The sequence below is a fragment of the Aotus nancymaae genome, unplaced genomic scaffold (assembly GCF_030222135.1).
Source record: "Aotus nancymaae isolate 86718 unplaced genomic scaffold, 86718_ANA_hifiasm-v0.15.2.pri h1tg000077l, whole genome shotgun sequence".
Taxonomy (NCBI): Eukaryota; Metazoa; Chordata; class Mammalia; order Primates; family Aotidae; genus Aotus; species Aotus nancymaae.
Window position 1 is genome coordinate 19,032,633 of NW_026988492.1, and position 27,256 is coordinate 19,059,888.

The 27,256-nt window shown below is 46.3% G+C and overlaps 1 protein-coding gene across 2 annotated transcripts in view; it reads left to right on the forward strand.

Moving 5' to 3' along the window:
- The window catches only part of FAM171A1 (family with sequence similarity 171 member A1), a 152,048-nt gene that overhangs the window by 73,986 nt on the left and 50,806 nt on the right, over positions 1-27,256 (forward strand). For both annotated transcript variants that reach the window (XM_064368407.1, XM_064368408.1), the window contains 2 exons: positions 14,139-14,366; positions 22,715-22,807. In XM_064368407.1, coding sequence (XP_064224477.1) covers positions 14,139-14,366; positions 22,715-22,807 — 321 coding nt within the window. The remainder of the gene's footprint in view (positions 1-14,138; positions 14,367-22,714; positions 22,808-27,256) is intronic.

Consider the following 27,256-nt stretch of genomic DNA (forward strand, 5'->3'; position numbering starts at 1 on the left):
CTGAAATTTAAGGAACATGTTTCAAAAAATGAACCCCACGTAGGTGGGAATTCTGTATCAGACGTTGGAGCCGCAGATCCGTAGAGAGGTTCAGGGCACCTCTTGGTACAATCAAGAGTGAAAGTGCCCACGTGGAGAGGGGACCCGGAGAGCCAGGGGAGTTTCTAGTGCCCAGTGATTCGCCTCTCTGAAGTGTGTGTGCATGGTCCTTTCTCTTCTGGGTGACAGAAGTCTTGGTCTTTGCAGAAAAACATCCAACTGAATGTCGTTCTCAGAATTAAACACACATCAGGATTGCCAAATGCTTTAGTGCATCTAGAGATAAGGGAGTCCTGGGATGTACAAGATGTTACAGATTTTTATTGAGATAATATATTAATATAGTATATGCTATATTATAATATATTATGAGATATATATTAAATAATATATGTTACATAACATATAGATTATACCAGTCTTTAAAAATATATAAATATAATTTGCTTGGAGGACATGATTGGCTAAATTTCAGGTAGAAAATAAAACAGAAGCTGGGAGCAGTGGCTCATGCCTCTAGTCCCAGTGCTTTGAGAGGCCGAGGTGGGCAGATACAAGGTCAGGAGTTCGAGACCAGCCTGGCCAATATGGTGAAACCCCGTCTCTATTGAAACTACCAAAAATGAGCTGGGCGTGGTAGTGCGTGCCTGTAGTCCCGGCTACTTAGGAGGCTGAGGCAGAAGAATTACTTGAACCCAGGAGGCAGAGTTTACAGTGAGCCGAGGTCATACCTCAGCACTCCAGCCTGCGTGACAGAGCGAGACTCCATCTCAAAAAATAATAATAAAATAAAATAAAACAGTACAAGGCACATGTGCACTATGAGAGTCTGGAAAAAATTACACAGAAACTCTAGCGTAACAGAGTACATCCTCATTTCATCAGATTACAAAGTAAAACCTCTTATGTTTATAAAAGAAATATAAATAGAAAGCCGCCCCTTCACACATTAGGTATCCTGGAACATGCTTTATAAAGACATGGAGACTCACTGTACATGCTGATATTGTAAAATTCTAGGACCAAGTAATGCTGGGCAAAACCTCGTAGAGCAAAGGTCAGGTCACATTTTAAAAATAACCTCTTATTTGGAGAATGTTTTTAAGTGATCAAGCAATTTTCTGTGTTTTATTTAAGAAGTGAAACGCCATTGTAACTCCCCTAAATTGGGGTTAAATGTAGGTGATTACGGTGCTAAGGAGAGTGACTCCTTTTCAGCTGGCCTCCCTGGCTCAATCAGCCACAGCAGCCCCAGGCGACTTGGGGTGAGAGCCTTTGCATGGCCTGCCCGGTGGGAATGGGCTGTTCTTCTCCTCAGTCCCAGTGGCCAACCCATAAAATGCTGGGTTCCCCATGACTAGGGTGGGTTGCTGTGGAAACCAACAGCTCTAAAAACCAAAAGGAAAGAAGAAATGAAAATCCCAGAACAAAGGCCAATTTGAGGAAATAGAAAAGGGAATGAAAAGCAGTTGGAGGAAGCCAAAAACTTCACGGAAACAAACCAACCAACCAAACACATTTTAAAAATGGAGCCCACAAACTTCACTTTGCCTTTTAAGACCGAGCCAGAGTTTGTTAGCATGGGTGTGAGAAATGATGTGCAGAAAGCAGGTGAAAGTTGTACTCCCGGCTCTGGTCCCAGCGAAAACTACAAAAGACTTTATGTTCTGGAATAGTCCACGTTTTGGAGTCTGGAGGTGAAGTTATAAATGCATCCCGTTTACAGAAAAATAACGAGAGGTATACACTATTATTTGACGAAGTGGGGATTAAAAACAAGGCATGCAGCCGGGCGCGGTGACTCACGCCTGTAATCCTAACACTTTGGGAGACCGAGGCAGGAGGATCACCTGAGGTCGGGAGTTTGAGACCAACCTGACCAACATGGAGAAACCCCATGTCTACTAAAAATACAAAATTAGCCGGGCGCATTGGTGCATGCCTGTAATCCCAGCTATTCGGGAGGCTGAAGCAGGAGAATTGTTTGAACCTGGAGGCAGAGGTTGCGGTGAGCCGAGATCGCACCATTGCCCTCCAGCCTGGGCAACAAGAGCGAAACTCCGCCTGGAGCGAGGGCGGGGAACACAGCATGCTTTCACGTGGTCTCTCAGTGTGTGCCCGCAGTTTTGTCAAATACTGGCTGGGGGATGCTTCCATGTGCCTGTAAATTATGCACCCTAATTCCTTCCTCTTGTTTGCTCTTAACTCACTATTTAGAAGCGCCTCCTCCCAAGCCAACAATTTGAAACAGGCTTGTTGCATTTAGTTCTAAATCTGTGGCAGTCAGAAAGGAAATGACTAAAAGATAATGCTGGACTAAAAGACGATGTTTAGTTTTCTACCCACAAAGCAGATGCTCTTTGTACTACTTAAAATGGACCAGTTTGTGCTCACAGAGCCACACTCTTCGTGTTTGCCAAGAGCCGCGGAGCTCTGAATCGTGGTAGGGGAAGAATTCCTGAGCCCTAATGTCTTCCTTCTTGGCTCTGCAACTGGCTGATAAAAATTGGAGAATGCGCTAGAGGCGATGGCTGAATTCCTGATGGTGAAATAAATTCATGGATGAGAGTGTGTAGCAAAAAAAGGTGTCAGCACACACTCCCGGGGTCCACCCACCTTGGGCAGGCAGGCAGAAGTGGAGCTACTGAGAAGGACGGTGCAGGCTGGAAGCAGAGCCATGGGGTGCAGTTTCAAAGAGATGGTCCCTAGATAGATAGTATCATGCCGGAATAGCACAGAACCCAAGCAGGGCAAGCAGCACAGCCCATCTAGCTGGTTTAATGAGAAAAGACACTTATTACAGCTTTTGGGTAGCTCACAGAACTTCTGTGAAGACAAGGCTCACAGCCAGAACAGTGTCTCAGCCATGTGGTGTGACTCTTCCGGGAGCACCCCTGCTGTCCCCAACCAGATGCCTCCTCTGTGGCCCCTTTGGTCAGAAAAAGCCCGGCTTCTTCATGTTGCTGGCTTCCACATCAAATTCTGCCAACCAGAATGAGCAGAGCCACAGCTTAGCAGAGCCACTTCCTCCTTCTTAGCTACAGGGGAGGCTGGGAAAATGAGCATCTGGAATTCCTCAAAGGGAGGAAGTCTATTTCAGAAGATGCCACAAAGACTCATCTGCCCATGGTACCCACCCTTCCAGCACCTTCCAAGAAGCATTCCCCACTGACCTCCGTAAACCACAATCGGGGCCAGTTTGCACACAGTGAGCACCCAGATAGTCACGGCCGTTTCATAGCATCAGTGTCACACCGTACCCTGCCTTAAATCTTTCCTTGATTCCCCCACCTCTGTGAATGCATTCAGATCTGGTTTGTGTCTTTGATTCTGTTTTTGCGTGGAAACTCCAGATCACATTAACCTCATCTTTGCTCTATATATTTTTTTACAAAGTTCTAGCCAGTTTCATTCCTTTTGCTTTCTGGCACTTGGGTTGGTCTTTGCTCCCCACATAACTGTAAACTGCTTAAATCAGGAGCCATGTCTTTTTTTCTTCTTTTTAAATCTCCCTGCAGTACCTTGTATCATGCTAAGCATATAATGGGCTGGTCATTAATTATGTTCTGATTAATTACAGTTAGTTACTTGGATTGATTAATATTTTTCAAATGAATTTTTATAGTATCTATTTTTTAAGTAGTTAAGGCCAGTTGCCTCGTCAGGAGCTCGGACGCACAAGCCCCCGCCCCTTCTCCCATGCTCGCACAGCTTGACCTTTCCTTAAAGAGCCCAGTATGCAAACAAGGTGCTGTAATCATAGCCTCTTGTTAACCAATAGCGGTCAAGCCCTATTGACCAATAGTAGCCGAGTCTTAACAACCAATAGCAGCTGAGTCTTAGCAACCAATAGCAGCCGAGTAATTTCAACCAACAACAAGCCAAGTCCTAGGTCAAGGCTCGTAACTTGCCCAATAGCAGTCCTGCTCTCCCACAACCAATCGAGCTGTTTCACTCCCTATAAAACCCCACGTCTGAGAGGAGTCTGTGCAACTTCTCCGGCCTCTCCTGTCGGATCGCAGAACCTCACCCAGGAGCCTGAATAAATTCCTTTGCATTGGATTTTTTCGTGCTGGCCTCAGTTTCTTCGTTTAGGCAAGAACAGACCTTACAGTTAATAAGAAATAAATGGAACAACAATAAAACACCAGGAATACTAAGTCCTGGATCAGAAGATACCCAGAAATGCCTGTTCGTTTTAGAGATTAATTCAGCATCTACATTAGGTACCTACTATGTGCCAGACTCTATTCTATATCCTTCGGATGCATAAATGAAGAAGAAAAACACAAAATCACTCGAAGTTCCCATCTGGTAGAGTTCAGTGCTCAATAAACATGTAAGTTATAAGCGTGTTATAATCGGTCAGTGTCATTCATGAAAAGCGAATGCGGAGCAGGAGAACAGAAGTTTGGGGTGGGGTTGGGATTGATGTTTTAGACAGAATAGGAAGAATTATTTTAAAAATATTTTTAGAAAGTCAAAAAAATTGAATCTGTGCTGAGTATTAGATGATATAAGGAGATTGTTACTTTAGTTAGGCATGATCATTGTGTTTTGGTGGTAATTAAAAAAAATCCTTATCTGTTTTAAGTGGGATATTTATGGTGGTTGGGTGTAGTGGCTCACCCTAATCCCAGCATGTTGGGAGGATGAGGCGGGCAGATTGCTTGAGTCCAGGAGTTCAAGACCAGCCTGGACAATGTGGCAAACCCCACCTCTCTACTAAAAACGCAAAAAATTAGCCTGCCGTGGTGGCATGTTCCTGTAATCCCACCTACTTGGAAGGCTGAGGTGGGAGGATCACTTGAGCCCGGGTAGGGGAAGTTGCAGTGAGTCAAGATCATGCCACTGCACTCCAGCCTGGGCAACAGAGCCAGACCCTGCCTCAAAAAAGAAAAAAAAATTTACAGGGAAATGACATAACTTAATATGATGTAAAGTATGTACTTCAAAATGTTCCAGCAAAGAAGTGGGAATGGAGGGAGCGATATATGAAAGAAGGATGGTGGAAAGATGACCCTATTGTAAACTTAGCAGTGCAGATTTGGGAGAGGCTCCTTGTGCTGTTCTTTCTACTTCTGTGTTTCTGTGGTCGTTTTCCCCTCAAGTTCACATATTGAAATCTTAGCCCCCAAGGTGAAAGTATGAGGAATGGGGCCTTTTGGGAGGTGATTAGGTCATGGGGGTGGACCGCTGAAGCATGGGATTCGTGTGCTTAAGAGATCCCAGAGAGCCCCCTCATCCCTTCCGCCATGTGAGGATGCAGGGAGAAGGCACCATGTATAAGCCAGAAGGTGAGCGTTCACCAGATACCGAATCTACCCTAGTCTTGGACTAACCAGCTACCTGAGCTTGAGAAATAAATTTCTGTTGTTTATCTATCAGCTTCCCAGTTTATGGGATTTTGTTATAGCAGGCTAAACAAAAATATATGCATTCTAGAATTTCCATGTTGAAAATTTTTAAAAAAGAGTCGTCAGTTCTAGGAAGCCTCATCAAGGAGATGGTACTGAAGCCAAGACAGGGAGGTGTGGGTCTGAGCTGCACAGATGGTCGTCTGTGGGAGACCACCCCAGCCAGGGCACAGTCGGTACAGAGCATGTTCACCACACCTGGTCTCCCTGCAAGTCCCTTGGGGGTAACACCCCCCATGGGCACCGAGGAAGGAGAACTTTGCAGACCCCAGGCACAATTACTGCCTGAAGTATAACTCACTGCTTACTTATATCTAGCTTATATATATAATCATACTTAGTCGCATATAATCTTTCTATATAGTCATATAATAACTTACTGCTTACTATATCTCGCTTATATATATAATCATACTTAGTTCCATATAATCTTTCTATATAATCACATAATGGATGTAGTCGGAGCTGTACTGACACATTTAGTGCTGATTTATATAATCCTTCCATATAACCACATAGTAGTTGTAGTAGGAGGAATGCCTAGAGCAGTCACAGAACAGAAGCAGTACGTGGGAAAACAGCCAGACCAGGACAAGAACCAAAGACCCAGGCGGTGGCGTCCCTGCCTGAAAAGGCATACGCTATATGGCAGACTTGGAGCAAGAGCCTCTCCTCCTGATAAAGGAGTTGCAGTACCTCGTATCCAGTTCCTGTGGAAAGTAGACCTCAGGCCTGAGATCCTGGAAATAACCGAGGGAGAAGAAACCCTCTGGTGTGACCAGTCATGGCGGCTGTATACCCTGTCAGTCTCTTCTCACTTCTGTGCTAGCTCAAATCATCCTCCCATAAATATCTTAAGAGAAGAGCATAAGTCTGTCAGCTCCCTCTGCATTGGCTTACAGTATCCTTCTATTAGAAATGCTTTGAAGTCTTCAGCCCCCAGATAAGAAGTTTGCGCATGACACCTGTTGCACACAGCCCACCTCCTTGTCTCAGAGACCTAATGGGGGTGGACCCTCTACTACTGCACACAGCACGGCCCACCTCTCTGCCCAGGTGACATAATGGGGTGGCCCCCTCGCTTGTGACTTGTGATTATGTATACCCTGTCACTAAGCCGATAGATGATGACCTCACTCACGACCCTTCCCCCTGCTTGTACCTAATAAATACAGATGCTTCTGGACATTCGGGGCCACACCTGTCCTTTCTCATAGGTAGTGTGGCCCCCGAGTCTGGATGCTCTTCCCCAGTTCTTCAGTTCCTGCCTCTTTACTTCTTGGATCCTGCACCTCAGCATAGCATAAAGGACACCGCATGAACCTGTGGGGCCAACAGCCCTACATCTCTGAATGGGGCAAGTGTAGCAGGTGAGGGCCAGGAGGTGATATAGCTGGGGAGGAGAGGTGGGAAGTGATCACAAAGGGCCTTTTCAGCCTCTGAATGACTTGAGTGAAGGTCTGATCCACTCGGGCTGCTGAGACATTACTTCAGAATCACGCTCTGATAGATTTTCCTTGGGAGTTCATTGATCCATTTGGATACCATGGATTTTGAAGATCAGAATTGTCCAATTCTGTGATAGAAAGTCATTCTAGAAAGTGCAGTGATAGAAATGTCTGGTCTGGGCTGGATGAGGTGGCTCACACCTGTAATCTCAGCACTTTGGGAGGTTGAGGTGGGCGGATCACGAGGTCAGGAGTTTGAGAGTAGCCTGACCAACATAGCAAAACCCCATCTCTACTAAAAAAAAAAAAAATACAAAAATGAGCCAGGCGTGGTGGCGTGCCCCTATAATCCCAGCTACTCAGGAGGCTGAGGCAGGAGAATGGCTTGAACCTGGGAGGTAGAGGTTGCAGTGAGCCAAGATCGTGCCATTGTACTCCAGCCTAGGCAACAGAGCGAGATCCCATCTCAAAAAAAAAAAAAAAAAAAGAAATGTCCAGTCTGCACTCTCCCATGCAGGAGCCGATTGCCAGTCATGGCTATTGAGCACTTACAATGAGCCTAGTGTTACCAAGGAGCTTGATTTTCAAATTAATTTAATTTTAATTAATGTAAACCAGTGTATATGCTCACATGTGGCTAGTGACCCCTATGCAGAGAGGGTGGTGGTAGGAGATGGTTAGTTTCACCCCAGCATTCCTTTTGCAAACTTTCATTGACTACCTGCTGGCTCTAGGTACCAACTAGGCCTTAAGGTTATAAATCGAATTTTTTAAAAATGAGCCCCTACTCTTGAGGGACACGTGGGCCACACCAGACACTCTAAAATGGTGGTATGGCCAGATGCCATGGCTCATACCTATAATCCCATCACTTTGGGAGGTTGAGGCAAGAGAATCTCTTGAGCCAGGGGTTTGAGACCAGCCCGGGCAACATGGCAAAATCCTATCTCTACAAAAATACAAAAATTAGCTTGATGTAGTGGTGCATGCTTGTGGTCCCAGCTACTTGGGATGCTGAGGTGGGAGGATCACTTGAGCCTGGGAGGTCAAGGCTGCAGTGAGCTATGACTCAAAACAAAACAGTGGTACATGGGTGTCCCAGACCCCTCATCTTCAGGCACGAGGGCCCCTGCACCAAGCTCTCTCCATGCAGGTTTTAATTCAGTGGTAAACAACCTGGTCGTTCTCATCTCAGGATGCCCCTTTGCGTGGTTGGTCCCTGTGTCTCCTCCCGGCCTAAGCTTAAATGACATCTCCTCAAGAAGGCCTTCCCTGACCCACCCAGTTGAAAGTAGGTTCCCCGTTCTGCCTTGTGTCACCCAGGTTTCCTTGGGGCACTTCTCCCAGTTCAGAATGACACTTCAGTATATTTTTAATCTCTACAACTAAAGCTCCTGAAGGTCAGGGTCTGGTCCGCGTCATACACCCCCACAGTTGGTCCGAGGTGAAATAGACAGAAATGGAAATGGACAAGAAACAGAGTCCATGTGTCTGGAGAGCCTCCAGGGCATGTAGGGTTGCTGAGTCCGGCTGGAGCACTTTCTTGAATCCACCTTACTAAGGTCTTTTAAAGGAAAAAGTGGAATTAGCAACATTGGAAGGAAAGTGTAGAAAAGCGTTGCCTTCGAAGGGGAGGAGCTGCAGCAGAAAGGAACGGGAAGGAGGAGCCGAGGGCAGGGTGTGGGGTCAGGTGGGTCGGCTGTTGCAGGACAGGAGGCTTCTGGGTTGGATCCTGTCCCTTGAGTGTGGCGGCCTTGTTTGTATTGTTTGTTTGTTTGAGTTGAAGTCTCACTCCGTCATCCAGGCTGGAGTGCAATGGCACTGTCTGGCCTCACTGCAACCTCCGTCTCCCGGGTTCAAGTGATTCTCCTGCCTCATCCTATCGAGTAGCTGGGACTACAGGCACGCACCACCATACCTGGCTAATTTTTGTATTTTTAGCAGAGACTGGGTTTCCCTATGTTGGCCAGGTTGGTCTCGAACTCCTGACCCCATGATCTGCCCGCCTCAGCCTCCCAAAGTGCTGGGATTACAGGCATGAGCCACCGGACCTTTTTCACTAAAGGCCCAAAAGTACAGAGTTCAGGCTTTTCAGGCCTTATGATCTCCATGGCAGCCTCTAAAGTCTGCTGTTGTAATGCAAAACCATCCCATAGACCGTATGCAAATGATGGGGCGTGGCTGTGTTCTAATACAATTTCATTTCTGGACACTGAAATTTAAATTCCAGGTAACTTTCATGGACTATATACAAAAGCAGGCAGCAGGCCACATTTGGCCTGAGGGCCGGGCTGAAGTTGCCACCCTTGCCACAGGTAACAGTGGGAGTGCATCAGAGGGTTTGAGGGAGACAGAGAGAGGTCAGCTGAGTGTATTGGATAGCTCCCTCTGGCCTCAGTGGGATCTCAGGGCTCAGGTCTGAAGAGGGTGACCGTTTTCGTAAAGAGGCTGAGCAGTAGTGTGGGTGATGGATGGTGAAGGCCTGGAAGTAGGACTGTGTTTCCGAGGGTGCAAAAGAAAGGCCTGCTTTGAAATTCAGAGTTTGCAGTCAAAATGAGTAGGCTTTGGTGACAGAGATGTGCAGGGTAAGAAGTCAGAGGATGATGTCCCAGTCTGGGTTTAGTGCAGTCTTCAGGGGACCAACTCAGCAGGGTCCTCAGCACTCACTGAGCAGCAAAGAACTACAGTGTATCTTAGGGCATATTTAGGTCTGGGGCCATTGATGGGGTCTTCCTAGAAACGAGAGTCATGTAGTAACTAATGCCTCCCGTAGTCAGATGATGGCTGCCCTGGTTGTCATTGAGTTAGGGATAGTTTTGTTTGCTGTTGAATGGAGAGTCTCATTCTCAGTGTTATTCTGTAACAGTGATGCCCTGTGGGCTGTGAGAATTACCGAATCATACTGACATTTTGTCCTCTCTTACCATACCCAGCAAAGAACTAAACAATCTCTTTCAAAGTGTGTAATTGTAGAACTTAAACTATGCTTCCCATATTAGAAGAAATTCAAGTGGTAGAATCTAGGGCATTGATTAAATCTCCCACTTTCTCTGTTTATTCATAAATCTTTTTTTTCCCTCAAATCTCAGCAGTTTTTGCCTTCTTAGCAAACAGTGAAGACCTTGTAATCCCAATTATTAGTAAATGTTGCATTTTCATAAAATTGCATAAATCATTAGTGTAGGGTTTTTGCTATTTGGTTATTAATGCACCATGAATTAATTTATGTTATAATTTATATATATTTGGGTAAAGACTATACATTGGGTTCAGTGTATACTGCTCAGGTGATGGGCGCACCAGAATCTCACAAATCACCACTAAAGGACTTACTCATATAACCAAATACCACCTATTCTTCTATGGGAAAAAGACCTATGGAAAAAAAAACCCTACCATTTTATCCAGCAATCCCACTACTGGTGTCTACCCAGAGGAAAAGAAGTTATTAGGTGAAAAAGATGCTTGCACACCCATGTTTATAGCAGCACAATTTGCAATTGCAGAAAGTATGGAGCCAGCCCAAATGCCTGTCAATGAGTGAATAAAGAAAATGTGGTATATAAATACTATGAAATACTAAGCAGCCATAAAATGAATGAAATAATTACATTCGCAGCAACCTGGGTGGAACTGGAGACCATTATTCTAAGTGAAGCAACTCAAGAATGGAAAAGTAAACATCGTATCTTCTCACTTGTGAGTGGGAGCTGAGCCGTGAGGATGCAAAGGCGTAAGAATGACACAGTGGACTTTAGGGGCTCAGGGAAAAGGGTGGGAGGGGCATGAGGGATAAAAGGCTACCCATTGGGTTCAGTATACACTGCTCAGGTGATGGGTGCACCAAAATCTCACAGATCACCACTGAAGAACTTACTTATGTAAGCAAACACCACCTGTTCCCCAAAACACATGGAAATAAATAAATTAAAACTTTTTAAAAAATAGTATACTACTTGGGGACACAGAGGACTCATGTCAAATAAGAAAATATACGTGTGTGTCATATACATCCTGCAAGTCCACATTAAGGTAGCACTGATGAGACTGGGGTGAGTTGACTAAATGTGTTTTATAATATCATCTCCTTGATTTTCATGAGGCTGATTTGTCCCTTTTTGGGTATTAGTTTTCTCCTATAGTACAAAGTAGCCAAGGTTTGTTTCTGTAGCATTTGTTTGTTCCTTCTAAAACATTTTAAAAGATTTATTTGGCACACACTTATAGCTCAAAGCTCTTCAAAGGCAGGAGGATGCTTTAACTAGGGCTGGGATTCTTTAGCTCTTGTCTGTGGTTATGTACTCAAGAAATGTATTAAATCACCGTGTGAAAAAATGGGTGAAAAATGATTGACTAACTAAAATTTGCAGTATTGAAAAGACTGCTTTAGTATCATGAGACAGCTAGTTGGCAAGTTACCAACATGGAGATTCTCAAACCAAAATGTTTCTCAATGTGTTTGCCCCAGGGTAGGATAGAACTCTGGATATAAAGGTATTAATAGGCTAGGTGCAGTGGCTCACACCTGTAATCCTAGCACTTTGGGAGGCTGAGACGGGTGGATCACCTGACGTCAGGAGTTCAAGAGCAGCCTGGCCAACATGGTGAAACCCCGTCTCTACTAAAAGCACAAAAAATTAGCCGGGCATGATGGTGGGCACCTGTAATCCCAGCTACCCAGGAGACTGAGGCAGGAGAATTGCTTGAACCTGTGAGGCGGAGGTTAAGTGAGCCAAGATCACGCCATTGCATTCCAGCCTGGGTGACAAGAGTGAAACTCCATCTAGAAAAAAGGTATTAATACTTTCTGAGAGGTTGTCTTACCTGTCTCTTTTGTATTATGTATTTTCTCTTTTCTTTTCTTTTCTTTTTTTTTTTTTTTTTGAGATGGTGTTTCACTCTTCTTGCCCAGGCTGGAGTGCAATGGCATGATCTTGGCTCACTTAACCTCCGCCTCACAGGTTCAAGCAATTCTCCTGCCTCAGTCTCCTGGGTAGCTGGGATTACAGGCATGTGCCACCACTCCTGGCTAATTTTTGTATTTTTAGTAGAGATGGTTTCTCCATGTTTGTCAGGCTGGTCTCGAACTCCCGATCTCAGGTGATCTGCCTACCTTGGCCTCCCAAAGTGCTGGGATTACAGGCATGAGCCACCGTGCCTGGCCGTATTTCTCCTTTTTAACTCCTTTCTGAACCCCAAACCTGGTATCCCCAAGCACATGTTGGAATGTTTGCAAGCATCATGGTTGGATGACACAATTGCAGTAGCTTGTGTTGGTGCGTTCTCTGCCGGACATTACAGTGTTTCTGCCTATATGTTGAACTATGCATGTTTATCGTTCCCAGTTTACAGTGGGGAAACTGAGGCCTAGAGAAGATAAATAAAACGCACATGGCCACATGGTTCGCACATGGTGGAGCTAAAATTCAAGCCTCCAGTGAGAATGGCAGAACTCCAGAGCGTGTGCCACTGGGCAATACTTGCAAGGCTGACCCAACACTCCTTCCTCATCCTCACTCTCAGGCTGCTCTCTACCCAGCCAGTCTGCAGCGGGCTCATTAATGGGCACTCCATTGAGCCCCACTCCAGAAGGTTCTATGAACACGAACCTCTTTGGCCACCTCCTCATTCTCTGCTAGTCCTTGCCCCACCTTCCTATCCCAAGTCTTTCAGATCAAAGGCAGCTTAGAAAGCATGGCGAATGGTGCCTGCAAGTGGTCAGGTGGACGTACATCTCCGGGCACCAGCTGCTCCCTTCCTCCCTAAGCAAATAGGGTTAATGGGAGCAGGTTGTATTTCTGAATTACTCCCCATGTGGTTCTGGAATCAGCACCCTTGATGTGATTGTTCTGCTGGAGTCTGGTCCACCACCATCGCAGTCCAGGGTTATTACAGAGTCCTCTTAATTGAATGCTTATTCTCCACCCTACCTCTTCCTCAGCCCATTCTTCAACCAGAGCCACATGTTTCTATAACAAATTTGATTTCCACTCCCCTTTTGAAACCTTTGTGACTTCCCATTGCCTTTAGAATAAAGAATAATTCTTTATTGCCTCATCTGGCCTCACGTGCCTCTCCAGCTCCCACCCCTCTCCCGCTCTCCTTTCAGCTTTCAGAACCTGCCACTGTTTCTCCAGCAAGCATGGCGCCCTCCTGCCTCTGAGCCTCCACACATGCTGTTCCCCCTCAGCCGTGGTGCTTTCCCGTTTACTCACACGTCTTCTCCTTCACTGTAGCTGTGCAGTTACAATTCTAGGCACAGAGAAGTTCAATAACTATCCCTTCCCTGAGTTATGTAAATTAGCCATTCTATTTTAATTTTTTAGCAATTTTTAACAGTCTGTTTCCCACATTCATGATCTGCTTTTCCAGCATTCCTAACTTGACTTCATCTGTCTTCGCAAACGTTTGCTTTCTTTTTTCCTTTTTCTGATCTTCTCTTGTTCTACTGTTTGGATCCTCCCTTTTAACAGTAGTTTTCACGTCTTTTCAGTCTCGCCTTTGTGATTACCAGTGCACATCCCGGGTGACTTCTGCCCACGTTTGCCAGGACTAGAGAAGGATATGGCTGCCAATGGCACAGCCCACTGTGTCCCTACTGTGGCAGCCCAAACACCATTGAAAGAGTATTGCTGTCCAGGCACGGTGGGGCACACCTATAACCTCAGCACTTTGGGAGGCTGAGGGAGGCAGATCGCTTGAGCCCCTGGAGTTTGAAACCAGCCTAGGCAACATGGCAAAACCCTGTCTCTGCAAAAATTATTCCAGCATGGTGGCACACACCCAGCTACTCAGGAGGCTGCGGCGGGAGGATCAGTTGAGCCCAGGAGGTTGAGGCTGCAGTGATCCATGATCACACTCCTGTACTCCAGCCTGTGCAACAGTGAGACCCTGTTTCAAAACATACACACACACACACACACACAGAGTATTGTGTTGGTTACCCAATGTCTTAAAGTATAGCATTTTTCTCTTGATCATTTGTTGGTGGGAGCAGGAAGAAATAAAGAAGAAAGTGGTTTGGGACGGGCTGTGGTTTTGAAAATGGGAAATTGTGTTAAGTGAAAAGAGATCTCTAAGAAGAAAACGTCCCTGGAAGAAACTGTGTATTTTGAGTGTCCACCTAGATGTCCTTAGCATAGCCCTCCTTCCCCTTCCCATCACAGTCCTAGCAGAGTGGCTGTGAACATTTTCCACTGATAGCAGCTGTTCTTTGTGCTTTCTCTACCTCCAGAGGTGACGCTGAAGGTGCATGTCAGCGACGCCAGCACCCACCAGCCCATAGCAGACGCGCTCATTGAGATCTTCATCAACCACGCCTCCATCGCCTCTGGCGCCTCGGGGACTGATGGTGTTGCCTTTATCAAGTTCCAGTATAAGCTGGGCAGTCAGTTGATCGTCACTGCCTCGAAGCATGCCTACGTGCCAAACTCCGCCCCGTGGAAGCCAATCCGGTTACCTGGTAAGGCCTTCCTCATCTTTCTCTAACACAGAGGGCATTTGGCCAGGTGGGAGGATCGCATAAGGCCAGGAGTCTGAAACCAGCCTGGGCAGTATAGTGAGACTGCATCTCTACAAAAAATTTTAAAATGAGCCAGGCATCATAGTGTGCACCCATAGTCCCGGCTAGTCAGGAGGCTGAGTTGGGAGGATTGCCTGAGTCTGGGAGTTCGAGACTGCAGTGAGCCGTGATCACACCACTGCACTCCAGCCTGGGCAACAGAACAAGACCTTGCTTCAAGAATAAAGTGAAATAAAATAAATAAAAACATACAGATTCCAGAACTCCACCATTCAATATGGGGAGGGGAATTTGCATTTTAACGAGCAAACCCCACTCCCTTTCCACCAGATACTGTGAATAAAAATATTTATCAAAGTTTGAGGCCACTGCTTTGTGAGCTATTAAAGTAGATTTGATATAGATACAATGGAGATCATTTAGGAATGTTTTTAAGAAAAGGGCATAAACCCGAGAGATGTTTAGCAGGTTTTGGAGAATGGACAAGAGAGAGGGAAGGGAAAGAATGACATAGAAGGAATGTGAGTTGGACCTCGGGTTTTCTGGCTGGTGACAAAGCAGATGGCCCCTGCAGGAACAAGCTGTGGAGCTGGGGAACCGGCCATGCCATGTTTCCCTAAAGTTGCTTGCACTGATGGCGTGAGTTAAAGACGTTCCTTCCTTCCTTCCCTCCCTTCCTCCCTCCCTCTGTGACTCCCTCTCCCCAAGCTCCAGGCTTAGGCAAACATAGACAGAGCTTGGGGAAATGGGAGGAGAGGAACAGGTATGGGGGTCATTGGTAATAAGCTAGGTTTAGGGTATATTTAGTTGAAATTGCCTCTGGGATACCAAGTGAGCCTATTGCCCCTTTAGTTTGAAATGAACTTGGGGTTCAAGAGAGAGATGGGCTAGAGGTTTAGTTTGGCTCGTCAGCAGTGTTCACTATGAGCTCCAGCAGAGAGTGGAGAACAGTGGGCCTGAGATAGGACCCCGGGAAGGCCCGCACAACAAGACAGGTGGTCTTTACTCGGTTACATCCCAGGGAACATTGGAGTCGAGGCTGCAGTGAGCTGAGATGGCGCCAGTGCACTCCAGCCTGGGCAACAGAGCAAGACACTTCTCAAAAAATAATAAAATAAATTCAAACAGAGTAAGCATTTGACCCTCCAATCGTCCACGCTGAGAGGTCACTGGCGATAACCCAGGGACATTTAGGCTGTCTCTGCCTGTTTCAGGAGAACAGCTGCACCAAGTCCATCCGTCACTTCCCATTATTCACAGTAGTTACAGTCCATAGTCACCTCAAACATTCAGTGAGCAGATACTGAACCACTGCTACGAGGGAAGTGCAGGGCTGGATTCCTGCAAGCCTCTGCTCCCAGCATTTTCATGAACCGATCAGGAGTACATATCTTTGTTTTATATGTGTCTTTGTCTAAAGAAATCTTAGGCTGGGCCTGGTGGCTCACAGCTGCAATCCCAGCACTTTGGGAGGCCAAGACGGGCGGATCACCTGAAGTCAGGAGTTTGAGACCAGCCTGATCAACATGGAGAAACCCTGTCTCTACTAAAAATACAAAAATTAGCTGGATGTGGTGGCACATGCCTGTAATCCCAGCTACTTGGGAGGCTGAGGCAGGAGAATCACTTGAACCCGGGAAGTGGAGGTTGTGGTGAGCTGAGATTATGCAACTGTGCTCCAACCTGGGTGACAGAACGAGACTCCGTCTAAAAATAAAAGAGAGAGATCTTATTTAATATATATAGATTGTTGATTCATTAACATTGAACTCACAGCCCATAGCACCATAACTCCTGCCCGAACAAAGCTGATCAAAAACACATATTTTCTTTATAAGGCACAGTCACGACCTCCTCCTGCTTAGGAACATCAGACAGCACTACGCTGGGGGTCATTTGAAATGGTGGAATCGCGCCTGTAATCCCAGTGACTCTGGAGACTGAGGCTAGAGGAGCTGGAACCCAGGAGGTGGAGGCTGCAGTGAGCTGGATGGCGCCACTGCACTCCAGCTGGGTGGCAGTGAGATGTGGTCTCTAAAAACAAATAAATATATAGCAGAATCACCAACAGAATGCTTAAAAGGTGAAGAGCGTGGCCCTGAATAGATTTGGGGGTTACAAATAAGTTTTAGCAAGTAGAGAGGTTTATACAGGATTGGTGAATAATGAGCGTCTGCTGCACTTCTATCACACTCACTTTGACTCTCTTAACATGATCATTTGGGAAAAACCATTTCCCCAATATCTGTTTATTTATTTATTTTTTTTTTTGAGACAGAGTCTCATTCTGTTGCCCAGGCTAGAGTGCAGTGGTGTAATCTCGGCTCACTGCACTCTCCGCCTCCCAGGTTCAAGCAATTTTCCTGCCTCAGCCTCCTGAGTAGCTGGGATTACAGGAGCATGCCACCACGCCCGGCTAATCTTGTATTTTTAGTGGAGACAGGATTTTACCATGTTGGCCAGGCTGGTCTCGAACTCCTGACCTCAGGGGATCCACTTGCCTCAGCCTTCCAAAGTGCTGGGATTGCAAGTGTGAGCCACTGCACCTGGCTGATAATCTGTATTTTTAAATGAGTCAAGTCATGGGAATAATGAAGTTTAATTGAATTTTGGACAAGGCGTGAAGACACCTACCTGGGTCTCAGGCCTGCCCACCCCTGGCTGGCCCCACACATGTCGACCCATCAGCACTTTCAGAGCTTGTGTTTGTTTCTGAAATCAAGTTAATTAGTCTAAATAATTTATAAGAATCTTCTCATGTCTTGGATAATTTTTCTGTGCTTGCCTTTTCAATATAATAAGCATACTCTGTATTAGTCCATTCTCACATTGCTATAAAGATTTCCTGAGACTGGGTAATTTAATGTAACTGGACCACGGTTCAGGAGTAGAAACAGGAGGCATGGCGTCTTCTGCTTCTGCGGAGACCTCAGAAAGCTTCCAATCACGACAGAAGGCAAAGGGAGAGTCAAGACGTCTCATATGGCCAGAGCAGGAAGAAGAGAGAGAGGTGCTACCCACTTTTAAACAACCAGATCTCACGAACACTCACTCGCTATCACAAGAACAGCACCAGGATATGATGCTAAACCATTCATGAGAAACTGCCCCCATGATCTCATCACCTCCCATCAGGCCCCACCCCCAACACTGGGGATTACAGTTCTGATGTGCGATTTGGGCAGGGACGCACATCCAAACCCTGTTATACTCTTAACTAGAACTTAACAGGAAACATCACCACAATTTAGACAATAAAATTTAGCCTATTGTGAAAAGCAGGGTCAATTTGCTTTTGTGCATATTTTTGGAGGTGAAGGCTCACACTTCTGGTATTTCAGATAACTGGGCAAGGAAGAGGGAAGAGCTGGGAGCCTCTTCTAAAATACGTTGAAAATTTGAAACTAAAAACTGCTTTCTTTTCCACACGTGTGCAGCACGCTGCTTGTGTTTTCATGAGCGTTCTTATGAGATCTGGGGATGGATTTCCTTTTTCATCCTTAACAATAGTTCCTGGAGGACGTGTTGAGGTTTTTTCCCTTTCAAGGAAGGGAGGAGAGGGAGGAACCCAGCATAAGGAAAACACCCTCCATCTGTGGAGGCAGGTAAGAGTAAACTGAGCCATATGAGACAGGCAATCTGTCCACTAAATGCTGTCATCAGTCTACATCTTTTTTTGAGATGGAGTCTCGCTCTGTCACCAGGCTGGAGTGCAGGGGTGTGATCTTGGCTCACTGCAACCTCTGCCTCCCAGGTTCAAGTGATTGTCCTGCCTCAGTCTCCGAAGTAGCTGGGTCTACAGGTGCACACCACCACGCCCAGCTAATTTTTGTATTTTTAGTAAAGATCGGGTTTCACCATGTTGGCCAGGATGGTCTCAATCTCGACCTCGTGATCTGCCCACCTTGGCCTCTTAAAGTGCTGGGATTACAGGTGTGAGTCACCGGCCCGGCCCATTCAACCTGTTAATTATTGCTGTCTGCAGCCATTGCCCTGGCCCAGGTCCTTAGCGATGGTCCAAGACTGTGGCAGCAGCCTCCAGCGGGTTGTTCTACCCCTCAGACCACCCACCGTATGACTGAGCATTCATGTATTAAAATATAAGTGTGCAGTTCATGTATTAAAATATGTCCCTGTGTAAAATTCTTTGGTGGCCTCAGGAGGAAGTAAACGTGACAAAGAGCCTCCTCCCCAGTCACCTCTTCCTTCTGTATGTCATAGTCTGCCACCTGGGCAATGTGTCATTCTCTGGAGTCTGGCATTGATACCCTGTCTGTGTTCATCTGCATTGTTCTCTTGGCAAACTTGCCTTTTTTTTTTTTTTTTTTTTTTTTTTTTTTTTTGCTTTGAGATGGAGTTTTGCTGTGTCACCCAGGCTGGAGTGCAGTGGCATGATGTCAGCTCACTACAACCTCCGCCTCCCAGGTTCAAGTGATTCTCCTGCCTCAGCATCCCAAGTAGCTGGGACTATAGGTGCTCGCCACCACACCTGGCTAATTTTTGTCTTTATAATAGAGACAGGTTTCACCATATTGGCCAGGCTGGTCTCTAACCTCTGACCGCAGGTGATCTGCCTGCTTTGACCTCCCCAAGTGCTGGGATTACAGGTGTGAACCACTGTACCTGGCCGGGAAACTTATCTTTTATCCCATAAAGCCCAGCTGGACTGTTTTCAGCCTCAAGAAATCTTCCTGCCTCTCCTGGGTAGAATGAGATGTTCCTTTCCCTCTAGGTATCAAAATATATATATGCACGTGGTGTGAAGAGCGCCTCCAGGCATGAGTCAGCCTCCCCTCTGTGACGGGAGAAAGCAGCATCTGCCTGCAGGTCTCCGTCTCTGCTACCTCCACCCGCCTGGGCACTGGGTTGATTGCAGTCCTAGTCCCTGCCCTCTGCCCTGGGAAGCCCCTGCCAGTGCCAGGCTTCTTACAAGAAATCATGTGTGTTAGAATTCGAAGAAAGAGCCTGAAAAAGGAAAACAAGGAATCCTTTTTTTCTCCTTTAGGAAATAAGGTTTGAGAAACAGTTTGCCAGAGCAACTGCCTTGTATAAGAAAGTACCAAATATTTTAGGTGAGAAACATTTTCAAAACACACTGCGATGGTCACGCACCTCTCGGGGATGACCACAGGTGATTTCAGAGCTCCAAGCCCCCCACACCGGTCAGCTCAGAGGTGGTCAGGGCCTTGTAAATGCCTTCCCACTCCATTCCAGAGCTCCCACAGACACCCCTCGGCGGTCTCTGTGGGAGCTCTGGAATGGAGTGGGAAGGCCCAGGCATCCTCACTTAGGAGGACGTGGCCTGTAACCCTGGCCCGGGTTTTGAGGTGCACTGCTTTCTACCAGCAGATCTGCTAGGACATCCCTGCCCTTTCCTCCTCTCCAGGAGGTGCCATGTGCCCTTAGGTGAAAGGGTCGCTGATAATAGTTTACCTTCGAAGTGATCATGCAGGATTTACCTAAGTTAGGGTTCCTCCCAACAGTGACTAATTGCAGAATATTTCCTCACCCCCAAAACCCTGTACCCATTAGCACCGACGCACTGTTTCTCACACCTCCCAGCCCCTGGCAACCACGAATCTACGCTCTGTCTCTCTAGATTTCCTTTTCTGCACATCCCGTATAACTGGAATCTTGGAACGCGTGGCTTTTTGTGTCTGGCATCTTTCACTTAGCCTGATGTTTCCAAGATTCATACATGTTGTAGCACGTGTCAGTAGCACCTTCCCTTCCACGGATGAGTAATAATCCCTCCTATGGACAGTACTACACGTTATCCATTCAGCAGCTCATAGACATGTATCTGTGTTGTTTCCACTTTTCGGCTGTTACAGATAATGCTGCTGCAGACATCGATGTGTGAGTTTCCGTATGAATGTAGGCTTTTGGTTCTCTTGGGTTTATACCTAGGAGTGGAATTGCTGGGTCCTGGGGTCACTCAATGTTTAATATTTGAGGAACTGCCAGGCTGTTTCTGCAGCACCAAGGTGCTATTCTTGTCCTCCTGGCACCTGTCCCATTCCACTTGTCGTACAGCTATTTATTACAAGTCTAGCCTCCTTGCAGTGCATAAGTCTTGAAGGCACAGGCTGCTTCTAACACTGATCTGTTCCACCCAGGATCTAGATATGAGCCTTGTATGTGGTGACAGCTAAATAAATTGACTGTGTGGAGGATGCGTGAAAAGAGGTCACATCCACGGCCAACTCACTGGCCAGCCCTGCTTGACCGGGTGCGGTGGCTCACGCCTGTAATTCCAGCACTTTGGGAGGCCAAGGCAGGCGGATCACTTGAGGCCAGGAGTTCAGGACCAGCCTAGCCAACATGGCAAAACCCCATCTCTACTAAAAATACACAGTTAGCCAGGCTTGGTGGTGCATGCCTGTAATCCCAGCAACTGAGGAGGCTGAGGCAGGAGAATCACTTGAACCTGGGAGGCAGAGGCTGTAGTGTGCTGAGATCGTGCCACTGCACTGCAGCCTGGGCGACAAGAGTGAAACTCTGTCTCAAAAAAAAAAGAGCCAGCACTGTGTGATTGATCTTGTTCGCACTTATCTTCTAGATCCTGATGTTTTCCCAGAATGTCGTTTACCTCTCTACGCCAAGTTTTCTATGTCTCATAGTGGTTGAGAACTCAGAGTTCAAATCCTAGCCCAGGCGTTTATTAGCTGTGGGATATTGGGCGAGTTACTTCCTCATCTATAACGCTGTTTCCTTACCTGTGAAATGGGTGTGTTAATAATGCCTACTTCAGGGGCTAGGCACGTTGGCTTGCGCCTGTAATCCTAGCACTTTGGGAGGCTGAGGAAGATGGATCACTTGTAGTCAGAGTTTGAAACCAGCCTGGCCAACGTGGTGAAACCCCATCTCTACTAAAAATACTTTTTTAAAAATTAGCTGGGCGTGGTGGCGGGTGCCTGTAGTCCCAGCTATTCAGGAGGCTGAGGCAGGCAAATCGCTTGAACCTGGGAGGTGGAGGTTGCAGTGACCAAGACCACGCCACTACACTCCAGCCTGGGCAACAAAAGTGAAACTGCGTCTCAAAAATAATAATAATACTAATGCCTACTTCACAGAGTGGTTTTGAGGCTTAAATAAATTACTGAAATTAAAGCACTTAGAATAATGTTTGGCCTGTTAGTAAAATGTCAGTAATGTGAGTGATGATGATTATTCTATAATGCATTTATTTGTTTTTCTCCTAAATTCATGTTTTACCCAGAAATTTGTGGAGTTTTTAAAATTTTTTAGAAATCCAAGTACTTAAGCAAGAGTTTAAAAATAGCACAACTAGGCTAGGTGCAGTGGCTCACACCTATAATCCCAGCACTTTGGGAGGCAAAGGTGGGAGGATCGCTTGAGCCCAGGAGTTTTAGAGTAACCTGGGCAACATAGGGAGATCCTGTCTCTACAAAAAATTTTAAAAATTAGCTGGGTGTGGTGGTGCACACCCATAGTCCCCTATTTGAGAAGTTGAGGCAGGAGGGTCACTTGAGCCTGGGAGGTCGAGGCTGCAGTGAGCCATAACTGTGCTGCTGCACTCCAGCCTAGGTGACAGAGTAAGACCCTGTCTCAAAAAAAAAAATAGAAATGAAAAGCACAATTTCTATCATGTTGTTAGTTCCCAGGGTTGAAGGAATATTCTTTTACCATGAGGTACACATTAACCTAGTCTCGCTCTGTCGCCCAGGCTGGAGTGCAGTGGCATGATCTCAGCTCACTTCAAACTCCATCCCCCAGGTTTAAGCGATTCTCCTGCCTCAGCCTCCCGAGTAGCTGGGATTGCAGGCACCTGCCACCACACCTGGCTAACTTTTTGTATTTTCAGTAGAGACGGGGTTTCACCATGTTATCCAGGATGATCTCGATCTCCTGACCTCATGATCCACCTTCCTCAGCCTCCCAAAGTGCTGGAAATACAGGCGTGAACCACCATGCCCGGCCTTTAAAACCATTCTTAATGTTAACATCTAACATTACTTAGTCTACATTCATGTAGTATATACATGATAACTTTAATATACTCCTAATGTGAACAGGCTCAGTTACTTCACTGAAAACTTCCAACAAATGAAAAAAGTTGACCATTGTAGGGTAGGTAATTGTTATATGAGATTTTGCAATACATATGTAGCATTTTGAAGGTCTTTTCTAATCTAACTAAAAATTAATCTTATTAATTGATTCGAAATCAGAAGATACAAAAACTGCAAAGTATCCCAAAAATTAGAGTGAGCACTTAGATGTAAATATCAGAATTCCCTTCTATGCATTTCTTTTTCCTGCAGTATTTTCTTCTCTGAGCCTTGGTCTGCTTCCAGAACGTTCTGCCACTCTAATGGTGTATGAAGATATCGTCCAAATAGTATCAGGATTCCAAGGTATGTTTAATGTTTTTTCAGTTTTTATTATTTTTGATGGACGCATTCTTGTATACATTTATGGGGTACAATGTGATTTGATGTATGTGTACAAGGTGAATTGATTAAATCAAGCACGTTAACCCATCCACCACCTCTCTTACCTAACATTTTTTTTGGTGAAACATTTGAAATTTACTCTTTTGTTATTTTGACATGTTTGATAATTAAAAAGAGAAACAACAGTTAGTTTGGGGCCACCTACTAAAATCTAATGGCTCACGTCTGTAATCAATCCCAGCACTTTGGGAGACTGAGGTGGATTGATCATTTGAGGTCAGGCGTTTGAGACCAACCTGGCCAACATAGTGAAACCCCATCTCATTTAAAAATACAAAAAAAAAAAATTAGTTGGGCATGGTGGGACACGCCTGTAAGCCCAACTACTCAGGAGGCTGAGGCAGGAGAATCGCTTAAACTTGGGGAGGGGAGGTTGCAGTAATCCAGGACTGTACCACTACACTCCAGTCTGGGCGACAGAGTAAGACTGCATCTCAAAAAAAAAAAAAAAAATCTGGCCAGGCGCGGTGGCTTTCGCCTGTAATCACAGCACTTTGAGAGGCTAAGGCAGGCGGATCACTAGGTCAAGAGTTTGAGACAAGCCTGGCCAACATAGTGAAACCCTATCTCTACTAAAAATATTTAAAAAATTATCTGGGCATGATGGCGGGCACCTGTAATCCCAGCTACTCAGGAGGCTGAGGCAGGAGAATTGCTTGAACCCGAGAAGTGGAGGTTGCAGTGAACCGAGATTGTGCCATTGCACTCCAACTCCAGGTGACAGTGTGAGACTCTGTCTCAAAAAAAAAAAAAAATCTTATAAGGGGTCCATTTATTGTCAGTCGGTGATGTCAGTGAATTTATCCACAGCTGGGCCATAGCGTCTATTTTCCCTGTGAGGCACACCACGTTTGAATTTGATTAAACCATCAGTTGAGTATAATCTTCTAAGTGTGTGAGAGAAGAGGGACCATCGCACTCTGCCCACCACCATCCCTCTGCTTTCCGGGGCAGAGCACATTCATCTTGTTTGGGTCAGATTCATGCCACTGCCTGTGCCTCACAAGTGGACAGGTTCACTCCCAAGGACTAATAAGCAGGCCAGTGTGGCTTTGTCGTCTCTCTTGCCCTCTTGTTTTTTCATCTGTCTCACAGGTTGTGATGTCTGTAAACGTGATCTTGTCCCTTCTTCTCTCACAGAAAAGCTCACAAAGAAGATTTGAGGGACTGTGCTTTTCCTGATACTGGGTTAGAATTGAGAACGCTGTGTAAAATGCATTTCTGTGATAAGAGCATACTATTCGGCCGGGCGCGGTGGCTCATGTCTGTAATGCTAGCACTTTGGAAGGCTGAGGTGGGTGGATCACCTGAGGTCAGGAGTTCAAGACCAGCCTGGCCATCATGGCGAAACCCCATCTTTAAAAAGAAACAAGAGCATACTATTCCATCTAAGTCATGGCCTGGCAGGCACAGTGGCTCATACCTATAATCCCAGCATTTTGGGAGGCTATGGCAGGAGGAGCACCTGAGACCAGGCATTCAAGACCAGCTGGGGCAGTAAAGTGAGACCCCCATCTCTACCAAAAATGAAAAAATAACTGGGTCTGGTATTGCATGCCTGTAGTCGCAGCTACTCAGGTAGCTGAGACAGAAGGATTAATTGAGCCCAGAAGGGCAAGGCTGCAGTGAGCCATGATCATACCACTGCAGTGATACTTCTGGCTTTGTTTTGTTTGTTTGTTCGATTTGTTTTGTTTTCTGTTTTTTGTTTTTTGGTTTTTTTTTTGAGATGGAGTCTCACTCTGTCACCCAGGCCAGAGTGCAACGGTGCAATCTTGGCTTACTGCAACCTCCACCTACCAGGTTTAAGTGATTTTCATACCTCAGCCTCCCAAGTAACTGGAATTACAGGTACCCGCCACCATGCCCAGCTAATTTTTGTATTTTTAATACAGATGGGGTTTCACATGTTGGCCAGGTTGGTCTCAAACTGACCTCAAGTGATCCGCCTGCCTCGGCCTTTCAAAGTGCTGAGATTCTAGGCATGAGCCACCGCACCTGGCCTGTTTCCTGGCTTTGAATGTTTCATGAGATTCATTTTTTATTTACTTTATTCATTATTGTAATGCCATTGTACCCCCGTTGTTCTCTATGGGACCAAATTCATGTACCATTTGCAAGTGAGGTGAACTCACTCTGTTCTGAGTGGCTGTGGGAAACGGGAAGAGTCAAACATGTGGCCACCACTGTTAGACAATGTATTTGAAGAGAAAATGAGCAGAAGCATCTGGTGACATTTCTAACTCAAGTTTGGAAGAGAAAACAGGAATCAAAATACAGATTCTGGTGTCATCTGCACAGTAAAAACTGTAAGTTACCCTCTTTTTATCCTCTCTAAGAGAGAGCAGAGCTGAGCCCGCACCCTCAGTTTCATTTTAGGACAGAGCTACACCGTGGCCTAAGCCCACTGGCCGTGGTAGCCTCTGATTTTTCTTTTGTTAGCTCTGCCGTTAGAATCGCCTTTTTATTGCCCAGCCCCAAGGGTATTTCTCTCTCCATCCCCCTTGACGCCTCCCCCACATTCAACAGAGAAGACTGGTCATTCTGTCCTGACACTCCTCTCCCATGACTTTTGTTGTTTTTTGTATTTTTGAGACCAAGTCTACTGTTGTCGCCCAGGCTGGAGTGCAATGGCATGATCTTGGCTCACTGCCACCTCTGCCTCCCGGGATCAAGTGATTCTTGTGCCTCAGCGTCCCCAGCAGCTTGGATTACAGGCACACATCACCGCACCCAGCTAAGTTTTGTATTTTTAGTAGAGACAGGATTTCACTATGTTGGCCAGGCTGGTCTTGAACTCCTGACCTCGGGTGATCCCCCTGCCTCAGCCTCTCAAAATGCTGGGATTACAGGTACCATGCCTGGCCTAACTTTCTGTCTGTCTCTTGATCCCTTCTTCTCAGGAGGCTCCAATGCCTGTCTTGGGCCCACACCTCTTCCTTCTGGCCCTAGACACCTCATCTAGGCCCCTGGCTTCCAATGCTCTGAGATTGTTAGATCCAAAGAGTTCCTCTTCAAAAGGTTAACTTGCTCAGCATCATTGCTCTTTGTTCCCTTTTTCAAGGCCAGACTTCCTTACTTTCTGTGTCCCCTACCCTAGTAAACAGACATGCTGCCAGTCCTTATCTATAGAGACTGCATTCCACATCTACCCACTCTGTAGATTACCTCTCCCATCGCTACAGTTCCTCCCGCTGAAACTGCACTCTCTGCTGATCTAACCATATTCCTGCACTTTTCAAGTTAGCCAACCAGGTTCAGCTTAGATTGTGCAGTCCAACTCCAGCCAAAGGAGACAGGACACAGTAGCAGGGATGAGCTGCATTAGAAATAAAAACTCCTTCCCTCCTTTGTTCAGTGTGCCCTCGCCATCACTCCATTGCAAGTAGCACCCTCTCTGCAGAAAGTAAATTTGCCTTGCTGAGAGATCCTTCATCTCAGTGCTGATTCTTCTTTGCAGCACAGAGCATTTGTTCCCAACAAATCCCAATTCCATCTCTCCAGCCCAGACCCTCCCCACTGAAATGGGGGCTTGGTTCACACTTCTCCTTGGAGGCCTATCAGGCACCTCCAATCAGTGTGGGCACATAGAGCCTGACATTTTTGGCCTTCCCATGATAAATGGTATAAACATCTACCTCAGCTGATACCACTGTAAACTTAGGCCACAACTTGAGGAATTGTCCTTGATTCTTCTCTCCTCGAATCTCATTCTTTGGATGATCCTGGTGTCTCCATCTGCATGGCTGCCTCACAAATCCAGGGTACCACCATATCCCCTCAGGCACTGCAGTAGAGTTTTCGCTGGTTATCCGATCTCACTCTTGCCAAGCAGTAATCAAGTGTTCACAAAATGAGGGGGACCCAGTCACCTCTCTTGGTTCTTCAGTGGTTTTCCCAAAGTACTTGGAATAAAATCCAACCCCTTCCACTCAGGGCTGGACAGTCCCCTGGCCCTGGGCCTCCGGTAGCTCCTGCTGTTATCCAGGTCCTCACTGCTTACACACAGGGCTTCCCACGTGGCCGGCTGCCTGCACCCCTTCTTGCACCAGACATGGCTTTAGACCCTTGTGCTCACTGTCAGCCTCTTGTCATCTCCTTCACAGCCACCTTCAACAGCCACCGTCCCCACCTTTCCCTTTACTAAGACACTGAAGGAGGAAATATGTGGTTTTACTGTCCCTCACTCTTGGGGGGGCGGCACTGTTCTTAGCAAGGTGTTTGTGATGAGAGCTTGAACTGCAGGGCCTGGAGCAACACCCACGCTTTGGTCCATCATGGCTGCCCGACCTCCTCGTCGCTGCCTGTTCTCCTGCGGCCACCCTCCTGGCCCTGACAGCTGGACACCTC